The sequence below is a fragment of the Sinocyclocheilus grahami genome, unplaced genomic scaffold (genome assembly GCF_001515645.1).
Source record: "Sinocyclocheilus grahami isolate Dianchi unplaced genomic scaffold, SAMN03320097.WGS_v1.1 scaffold2703.1, whole genome shotgun sequence".
Lineage (NCBI taxonomy): Eukaryota > Metazoa > Chordata > Actinopteri > Cypriniformes > Cyprinidae > Sinocyclocheilus > Sinocyclocheilus grahami.
Genome location: NW_015507881.1, coordinates 13,031 through 23,135, shown reverse-complemented (window position 1 = coordinate 23,135; position 10,105 = coordinate 13,031). Strand labels below are relative to the sequence as shown.

Genomic DNA, 10,105 nt, shown 5'->3' with positions numbered 1-10,105 from the left:
TGAGGTGCGAAAGCACCAAGTCCCTGTGAGCACACAACTGATGCTGAGACTGAGCTAGTATGAGCCAGTCGTTGAGGTAGTTGGGAATGCAAACGCCCTGTTCTCTCAGGGGAACAAGGGCTGCATTCGCAACTTACGTGAAGACAGGGACAGCCTGGAGAGCAGGACTTTGTATTGATATGCTTGTCCTTCGAACGCGAACCGCAGAAATGGTCTGTGGCACGGAAGGATCGACACATGAAAGTACGCATCCTTCAGGTCGATCGCTGCAAACCAATCTTGGGGACAGATGCACCCGAAGATGCGTTTCTGTTTCAACATCTTGAACGGAAACCGGCGAAGGGCCCGGTTCAAGACACGCAGATCAAAGATTGGTCATAACTCACCGCCTTTCTTGGGTGCAATGAATTAAGGGCTGTAAAGCGGAACCAGCGGAACCACCGCCGTACCCGCAGTGGGGCAGCGAGGTGGAATGCAGGGACCCAACTCGGGCGGCTTGTGAGTGTACCGAAGAGGGGTCTGAGTGTGCAGTGCAATGCTTACCTGGTTAGACAGTTTGGCAGAGGTTACGTGAGTAGGGCCTTTGTTGACGCTCTCGAACCGCCCGCCGCTGCTGCCTGCTGGCGATGGAGGAGGATGAGTGTGGTCCGGTGCTGGTCCGTCCGCGACTCTCCGTGCCCTCCTGGGACCCAGGGACAGAGAAAACCACTCTCTCGTCCAGATTTTCCAGATTCTCCTCCCGGCCCTCCTCTGAAGGAGGGAGAGGTGCCTTCATCATCCCCCAAAGAGCAGCTTCCTCCCTCTCTGGGTCGTCCGTCCCGGGGCCTCTTGCTCTTTTGCTCACTGCCAGGTTTGACGGGGGCCTGGTCGGGTGGGGCGGCCTGCCTACGCCCAGCTCCACGGTGCCGCTTGCTGGAGGCTGCTGCGGATGCGGGAGCAGGGGCGGATGCAGGGTGCCGCCCTCGTCGATGAGCAGGCTGGCAGGCAGCTGCTGCCTCCACCCGTCTGCCGGCCGCAGCTGCCCGCCGGGAGAGGGTGTGACGAACCGCCTCACTCTGCTTCTGTGCAGACGAGAGTTGCTGGGCCAAGCTCTCGACTACGTTGCTGAAGAGGCCGGTCTGGGACACAGGGGCATTAAGGAACTGAACTTTGTCTGCCTGGACCACAAGTGTGGACATCGCACGACCCAGAGAACTTGCGGTGACCTTCGTCGCTCGGAGCGTGAGGTCGGTAGCGGTTCAGAGCTCTTTCAGAACTTCCAGGTCATGACCACCCTTGTGCAGGTCCCTCAGTGCCTTGGCCTGATGAACCTGCAGTTACGCCATAGCGTGTAAGGCGGAGCATCGCCGGACAGGCCAGACGAGTACCTACAGACCCGGGAGGCGGTATTAGGACACAACTGCATCGCAACCGACCACTCCACCGGGGGGACCCCTGTATACCCCTTAGCTGCACCACCGTCAAGGGTGGTGAGGGAGGAAGAACCAGCAGGTCGGTTTCCAGCAGTAAAAGGTACCGTCCATGACCAGGTGAGCTCCTCATGCACCTCCGGGAAGAAAGGCACCGAAGCGGGGTGCTGAGAACCAGCGCGAGCCACCCAGAGAAACCAATCGTCCGACCTCGAGGGCCCAGGACGCGGTGGAGGTTTCCGCTCAAGCCCTCCCCTCTCGGCGGCCTGGGAAAGCAGGAAGCCGACATCTCTGGATCCGATTCAGGCCTTGCCACCATCCCAGAGGGCGGCAGTGCAGCCGAATCTTCCTCTACAGAGAGCTCTCCCTCTGATGTAGTGATCAACATCTAGTCATCGGGAGAAGCACCGAAGGATACCGCTGGTACGCTCTTTGAAGAGGGCCCAGCGCATTCCTTTAGCGGCTCAACTGGTTGCAAAGCGCTAGAGGAGCGATAGTCCCCTGAGGGTTGGTTCCCAGAGGGGTTGGTTCCCTGAGGGGTTTGCCACCACTGTAACCCTCAGACCGCCCGTGCTACTGCCCAAAGTAGTCCATGCCTGGCTACCGCCAGGACGAACACTGGATAGTGGCAGAGGCAACGGAGGCAACGCCTGGCCGCTTGCAGCAAGCCTGAAGTGCGCAACCCACTCGACACAGGAACGACCACCACTGATGTGCTGTCCGCCAACACAAAATGCTCCCGAGAGCACGCTAGACTCGTCACACACAAAGCAGTTTGGTAGGAGCAGAATGATGTTGTCGCTCGGTGCCAAACCACATGTGACCATATGAACACCCAGATGTGTTTGAAATCCTGAGGATGAAATGCAATGTAGTAAAGCTGCTCATGGCCAGCCTGCTGCTTTTGATATTGATCACATATTAATACTTTTGCTGGAAACAGTTGAAAGCGAGAGGATGTCTTTTTTTTATATGCAGTACTGGTCAAATGTCTGGACATATTAATACTAGACACCCTAAAGATAATGTGTACCAAACGTCTTTGTCATATCTTTATGTTAACATTCTTTACTAGCCTTTCACTTTGGAGCTTTGATGCAGTCATCATCTTCTCAAGGTGCAAACAGGAATTAAACTGCTTTGATCATGTGACAATTTGCACTAATCATGTGACACTCATATTTAATTGAGACCATTTATTTTTTTCCATATTTGCAGGAAGTACACCAAAACATCAGTCAGTAAGTTTTTTAGAGCTTTATAAATTAAAACCTTTTTTTACAGACATTATTGTGAGTGGTGGGATTAAATGGGTTAAAATAAGAAACCATTATTTTAAATTGTATTAATATTGCAAAATATTAGTTTTTGTCTGTATTTTTGATCAATTAAATGCAGGCTTGATGAGCATAGGAGAATTCTTTCAAAATCATTAAAAATATTAATAGTGCCCACACTTTTGACCAGTACTTCTGTATGTGTATGAGCGTTTACAGTAAATGTGCATAAACATACATACCCACATATATACTGTATGTAGTGTGTGTGCATTTATTAATCTGCATGTAGGCTATACTTTTATCTTAAAAAAATAATAAGACAGGTTTTTGCAAAACACGGTAGCCAGCATTGAATTGCATTCATCTTGTTTATTTGTGGCCACATGATGGCTCAGATAGAACATTCAAATGCATTCTCACACTGTTCCACAGCAACAAACTTGTCCAAACTAAGCACACATTTTAAAACGAATGAAATCAGTAATAATGGCATGTATTGGTTAGTATCCTAGCATTCATTTAGCATTGCAATATACATGCATGTTCTGTAAAGCTGCAGTGAAATACATACAAAAATGTATTGTGAAAAGTGCTGTACAATAAACATGAAATATACAGACAAACCCAGCAATGCAAGTGAAATGTCCATTAAAAACCTCCCCGGACATCTTGGTGACAAAACATGAGAAGTATGTAAGTGACACTGTTTGTCTTGCTTCAGTTTAACCAAACATAAGACTGATGTCATCGATAATTTATTCGTACTATCCCAACCTTTCCGCTGAGTTAATTGCATCCAGACTGCGATATGCATTTACCACCATCTCTCGTGTACACGCACGCAGCATCAATCAGAGCCATCCGGAAGACTACTTTTAATGTTCTTTGTAAGTTTGCGCCTTAGGTAATTCCAATCACCATTTATTAATTTTTTTCTTCATTTTTCTTTAGCAAAGCTCCTACTAATACAGGTTTCATTTCTAGATTTACTTTTGCTAATATATGCTATAAATATTTGCTCAAATGCTTTAAAACAATTATAATATAACGTGTGGTGTCTTTCTTAATACACCTTTTTTCTAATAAAAACGATTACAATATATGCGGGTATAATACAAAGGTATTAGATATAAAGAAAAAGGCAAACTTGCAAGAAGACAATTGCATATTTTCCTCAAGCGCAGTGATACGGTTTCTCTCTAGTGTGAATCCTCTCGTGTGTTTTCAGGTTTGCTGACCTGCGATATGCATTTACCACCATCTCTCGTGTACACGCACGCAGCATCAATCAGAGCCATCCGGAAGACTACTTTTAATGTTCTTTGTAAGTTTGCGCCTTAGGTAATTCCAATCACCATTTATTAATTTTTTTCTTAATTTTTCTTTAGCAAAGCTCCTACTAATACAGGTTTCATTTCTAGATTTACTTTTGCTAATATATGCTATAAATATTTGCTCAAATGCTTTAAAACAATTATAATATAACGTGTGGTGTCTTTCTTAATACACCTTTTTTCTAATAAAAACGATTACAATATATGCGGGTATAATACAAAGGTATTACATATAAAGAAAAAGGCAAACTTGCAAGAAGACAATTGCATATTTTCCTCAAGCGCAGTGATACGGTTTCTCTCTAGTGTGAATCCTCTCGTGTGTTTTCAGGTTTGCTGACCGACTGAATCTCTTGTCGCAGTGTGAACACGTGTAAGGTTTCTCTCCAGTGTGGATCCTCTGGTGCAGTTTCAATTGATCAGTTGTAATAAAAGTCTTCTCACACTCAAAACACACATGATCTCTCAGACCAGTGTGTATCTTCTCATGAACTTTTAAACTCTGCAGTTCTGAAAAACTCTTTCCACAGAAAGAACATGAATGTGGTTTCTCCTTTGAATGAACTTTCAGGTGTTTATTCAGGCTTAAAGCCCACAAAAATGTTTTTCCACATTGATAACATTCATACAGTTTCTCTCCAGTGTGGATGTTCATGTGTCTCTTAAGGGTTGATGATTGTGTGAAACTCTTCTCACACTGATTACATGTGAATGGTTTCTCTCCAGTGTGGATCCTCATGTGTCTCTTGAGACTCGGTTTGCATGTGAAACTCTTTCCACACTGAGTGCAGGTGAACCTTTTCTTGTCTCTTCTTTTCAGTAAAGAAATACTTTCAGTCTGTGAGTGAGTTTTTCCTCCAGTTTTGACATGATGTTTTTTCTCCTCCATTAGATCTGAAATTAAAGTTAAAAAAAGGTTACAATATAATTAAATCATTAAAAAATGTGAGAAATGTAAAGTGATAGCTACGGTGGCCGAGAGAGAGCTCAACGTGTTGCAACTTCAAAAAACACATGCAAATAGAAAAATTACCAATAAATAAAAACAAAACAAGATGGTGGCGCATGCACACGCTACGGCTTCTCTCTCCCGTCAGAATGGTGTTTTCGTGTTTTTTGTCTTGTTAGTCGCAGTGTTTTTGTAAGTCTTCGTCGCGTCTACCTATCTTTAAGCGCGCATACAGTCGTGAGTTTCTGCTCAATGTCAGCAGAACCACATTTTTAGAGTTAAACTCTGCACACGCCGAAGAGCTGTGGGATCTCGGTCTGCTCCGGAGACCTACACCATCACCGACCCCCACTACTGCATCTCGCTCACAGCGGAGGCGCCACAAGCGGCGTGAGAGGAAGCAGAAGAGGGGTAAGCGCAGAGGTATCCGGGCTAGGCTAACGGCTAACCCACACAAGCAAGCTATCCCCACCATCGTACTGGCTAACGTATGCTCTTTGGACAATAAACTGGACTACATCCAACTACTACGCGCAACTCAGAGGACTGTAAGAGACTGTTGTGTTTTTGTGTTCACGGAAACATGGCTCAGCAACAGCGTACCGGACTGCGCTACTCATCTCGACCAGCTAACATGCTATCGAGCGGACAGAGTTCTCGTCAAAGGAGGTAAGACCCATGGCGGCGGGCTTTGTGTTTACATCAATGATGCGTGGTGCCGCGATGCTGTTGTGGTCTGCAAAAACTGCTCTTCCCTGGTTGAGTTTATGATTATTACGTGCCGGCCATTCTATCTACCGAGGGAATATACAGCCATACTGCAGCTAGGGCCAATCTATCCCGCGGCATCAGAGAGGCTAAGAGACAATACTCCAGGAGGATAGCCCATTGTTTCAGCGACAGCAGAGAGACTCTGAGCCTGTGGCAGTGGATAAAGACCATTACGGACTACAAGCCCCCACCACGGACCTGTGACAGCACCATCTCCCTGCTGAACGAGCTGAACGCCTTCTTCGCTCGTTTTGAGGCACAAAACAGCACCACGGCACAGAAGACTCCACCTCCTCCCAGCGACCAGGTGATGACGCTGCCCGGAGAGCATGAGGAGATCCCTCAGCAGGATCAACGCACACAAAGCTCCGGGTCCTGACAACATTCCTGGGCATGTACTGAGACTGTGCAGTGGAACTCACTGATGTCTTCACAGACATTTTCAACATCTCGCTAAGTGACAGGCTGTTGTCCCCACATGCTTCAGCTACCACCGTCCTGACAACATTCCTGGGTGTGTACTGAGAGACTGTGCAGTGGAACTCACTGATGTCTTCACAGACATTTTCAACATCTCGCTAAGTCAGGCTGTTGTCCCCACATGCTTCAAAGCTACCACCATCATTCCAGTCCCTAAGAAGCCGTCTCCATCCTGCTTCAATGACTACCGTACAGTTGCACTTACTCCTATTCTCATGAAGTGCTTTGAACGGCTAGTCATGTCTGCACATCAAGTCTGCCTCCCCCTCCCTCCCTGGATCCCTTCCAGTTTGCATATCGGTCCAAACGCTCGACCGATGACGCCATCGCCACTACCCTCCACTCAGCACTCACACACCTGGACAAAAAAGACTCATACGTCAGAATGCTGTTCATAGACTTCAGTTCAGCATTCAACACAATCATCCCTCAACAGCTCATTCACAAACTGGTCCAGCTGGGGCTCAACACTTCGCTGTGCAACTGGCTGTTGGACTTCCTGACTGGAAGACCTCAGGCAGTACGGGTCGGCAGCAACACATCCAGCACCATCACACTGGGGCCCCCCCAAGGATGTGTGCTGAGCCCCCTCCTCTTCACTCTGCTGACCCACGACTGCACACCTTCACACAACTCCAACCTCTTCAGTAAGTTTGCGGATGACACGACTATGGTGGGTCTCATTAGCAACAGAGATGAGACAAACTACAGGAGCGAGGTGAGCCGCCTGGCCAGGTGGTGCAGTGACAAGAATCTCTCTCTGAATGTGGCGAAGATGAAGGAGATTGTTGTTGACGTCAGGAAAGTGCGCACTCAGCATGCTCCTCTGACCGTCAATGGTGCGACTGTGGAGAGAGTGAGCAGCACCAAGTTTCTGGGTGTGCACATCACAGAGGACCTCTCCTGGACTGACAACACTGCAGCACTGGCCAAGAAAGCACAGCAGCATCTCTACTTCCTCCGCAAAGTTAGAAGAGCCAGAGCCCCAGCCCCCATCATGTGCACCTTCTATAGAGGCACCATTGAGAGCATTCTGACGAGCTGCATCACTGTGTGGTATGGCGCTTGCAAACGCGTCCTGCAGCAAGACCCTTTAACGCATAGTGAGAGCAGCTGAGAAGGTTGTTGGTGTCTCTCTCTCCTTCCTCCAGGACATTTATGGAACCCGTCTCACCCACAAAGCCCTCTGCATTGCAGGTGATCCCGCCCCCCCGACACACAGCTTCTTCAGTCTGCTGTCATCAGGGAGGAGACTGCGGAGTCTCCAGGCCAGGACCAGCAGACTGAAGGACAGCTTCATCCATCAGGCAGTCAGGAAACTGAACTCCCTCCCGACCTTGCCCCCCCCTTGCACCACTGAACTCTGACCCTCAGACCCCCCCAGCTCCCACATGCCCAGGTCCTTCCACTCCCCCCTCCCACTAACACACTGTGACCAGCACCAGTCACTTTGTGCAGCATTGGTCTGCTCACTACCTCATTCAGCATTGAACTGACCTCATTCAACTACCTCTTCTGACAGTTTAAATAAAGAACTGCTCTCTGAGCTTTTTGTCACTTCAATCAGACCGAGTAAGCTCTTTTGCACTACAATCATTATATCTGCACTGTTTGTTTACTTCACTGGTTTGCACTCTATCTGCCATGTGCTGCTTTATTTATCTTTTTTTCCATGTCCTTATTTGTATTTTATATTTAATCTGTATTTACAGTATCTATATTTTAGATTCTACTGTTAGTGTTATCTGTATGCACCAAGGGTCTGAGAGTAACACAATTTCAATTCTCTGTGTGTATGTGCTGTACATGTGGAAGAATTGACAATAAAGCAGACTTTGACTTTGACTGAAAAAACATTCATCAGTTTGACAGCAGGTGCTGCGAATGCTCACAACACAACCAAATAAAGAATTTTATTTGCAATTTTATTTTCTTTCTTTGGTTGGGTTGTGGCAGGTGCTGCGAATGCTCACAACACAACCAAATAAAGAATTTTATTTGCAATTTTATTTTCTTTCTTTGGTTGGGTTGTGAGCATTTGCAGTGTGTGTGTTGTCAAATTGATAAAGTTGTTTTCTTAATTTTTCTATTTGCAGCACACTGAGCTCTCTCGGCCACCGTAGAAAGCAGACAACAGCTACACCAAATTATAATCATTTTGTTAAATTTTTACAAAATAAGATACAATAATCTATATTAAAAAATACAGACACTAATCCAATATTTCTGTAGTGAAAACTATTCTATTATCTCACGGCTTCTTTCCAAACTATACTTTTCCCTTCAGATTTTGACATCTTTATATTTACTTCAATATTCTCTTTTTTAATATTGAGTTTCAGTCCCTATTTTGTACCCTGGAGATAGAAAAAAAATATTTTTTTATCTTTTTAAAAAAAATGTTAAACTCAAAGTATTTTTCTACTATAAACACCAAATCTGATGAACTGCTGATAACTTTAATTGTTCTTTAGCCTCACTGATGAAGGATCAAGAATAAACACCAACCTGTTTGTTCTTCAGTGTGTTTCATTCTGCAGGGTTCTGGATCGCTCATGTTCTCTCTGTCCTTCAATAAACTCTGTCTCTGCAGATTTCTCTTCTTCCTGATGCTTTGACGCTCGTCTTCACTTGTAGACTGATGGGAATATTGCAGCATTTATTGCTGAACTGCAGTGCGAGGAGCTTCACTGAAGGTGTGCTTGTTGTGGGAGGAGCTTCACTGAAGGTGTGCTTGTTGTGGGAGGAGCTTTGCTGAAGGTGAGCTTGTTGTGGGAGGAGCTTCACTAAAGGTGTGCTTGTTGTGGGAGGAGCTTCGCTGAAGGTGTGCTTGTTGTGGGAGGAGCTTCGCTGAAGGTGTGCTTGTTGTGGGAGGAGCTTCACTGAAGGAGGAGCAGATCTGCAAAAGTTTGAGTTTGGTTTTCACAATTAACATAAGCATTTACATTTACCTGCTATTTACAGTAAAATATCGGACTACAAATTCACACATGCATTTCTGTTTGTCTGTTAGATTTTTACATTTAATATTTGCAAATATTACAAATGTTAAGAATAAAATCAAAAGAATAAACAGAAGTACAGTTATGTAACCAACAAAAATCAGTGTTTGCATAATTCCTTCCATTTGAGTTTAAAGTTTTGTTCATTAGTTTTTACTTTTGTTTTGGTTTTCATTAAACAGTTTAACACACACTAATGAAATAAATGATGTTAGGGCATCTGTATCTTGTAGATATCACAATAGTGACTGCATAGTTTAAGTCTCTGATAAGAATGAATTGAACTTTAACTGGTAATGTACAGGAGATCAGCATAATGAATGAGGTGAAAACAGGGTCTATTATCATGAAATAAAGAGGATTTTCAGCAGCTGCTAATATTGATGAGTCTCAAACTATAAACCAGTGGTTCTCAACCTTTTTTTCCACCGGGCCGCTTTATGGTCCAAGTCTCGCGGGCCACACGCATATCATTCGGGCCACACGCATATCATTTACATATTACGTCAGCAATACAAACCAACCTGATTTATAATATTATAGCCTAAATATTATGATATCTAATCGATTACATTCACTGAAATAAATAAATAATTATACTCCCCATAAATAACACCCAATTTTGTGAACTTCTGCTCGAAAAGGAGTAACAGCACAATCATAGGCGGAGTTTCACTTTTATGCGTGGGGGGGCACCATTATAACACATATTCTACATTAAAAAATTAATTTAGAATGAACAATAACTGCTGTACAAAGAGTAAAAAAAAGAAAAGGAAAAAATCCATACATAATGTAGAAAAGCCGCCTCTTTTTCCGAATTGCGCCGATGACCACTATCTTTTCTTTCATCTCTTCTGATAAATTTTCAGTCAAATCG

The 10,105-nt window shown here is 45.0% G+C and overlaps 1 protein-coding gene across 1 annotated transcript; it reads right to left on the bottom strand.

Moving 5' to 3' along the window:
* Positions 1-3,455: 3,455 nt before the first annotated feature.
* On the bottom strand, positions 3,456-8,942 carry LOC107575538 (gastrula zinc finger protein XlCGF49.1-like). Its single transcript, XM_016261900.1, has 3 exons — positions 8,732-8,942; positions 3,928-4,917; positions 3,456-3,490 (listed from the first exon to the last, which is right to left on the bottom strand). The coding sequence occupies exons 1-2, from the start codon at positions 8,880-8,882 to the stop codon at positions 4,301-4,303; spliced, it is 768 nt and encodes a 255-aa protein (XP_016117386.1). The 5' UTR covers positions 8,883-8,942; the 3' UTR covers positions 3,456-3,490; positions 3,928-4,300.
* Between the last annotated feature and the right edge of the window lie 1,163 nt (positions 8,943-10,105).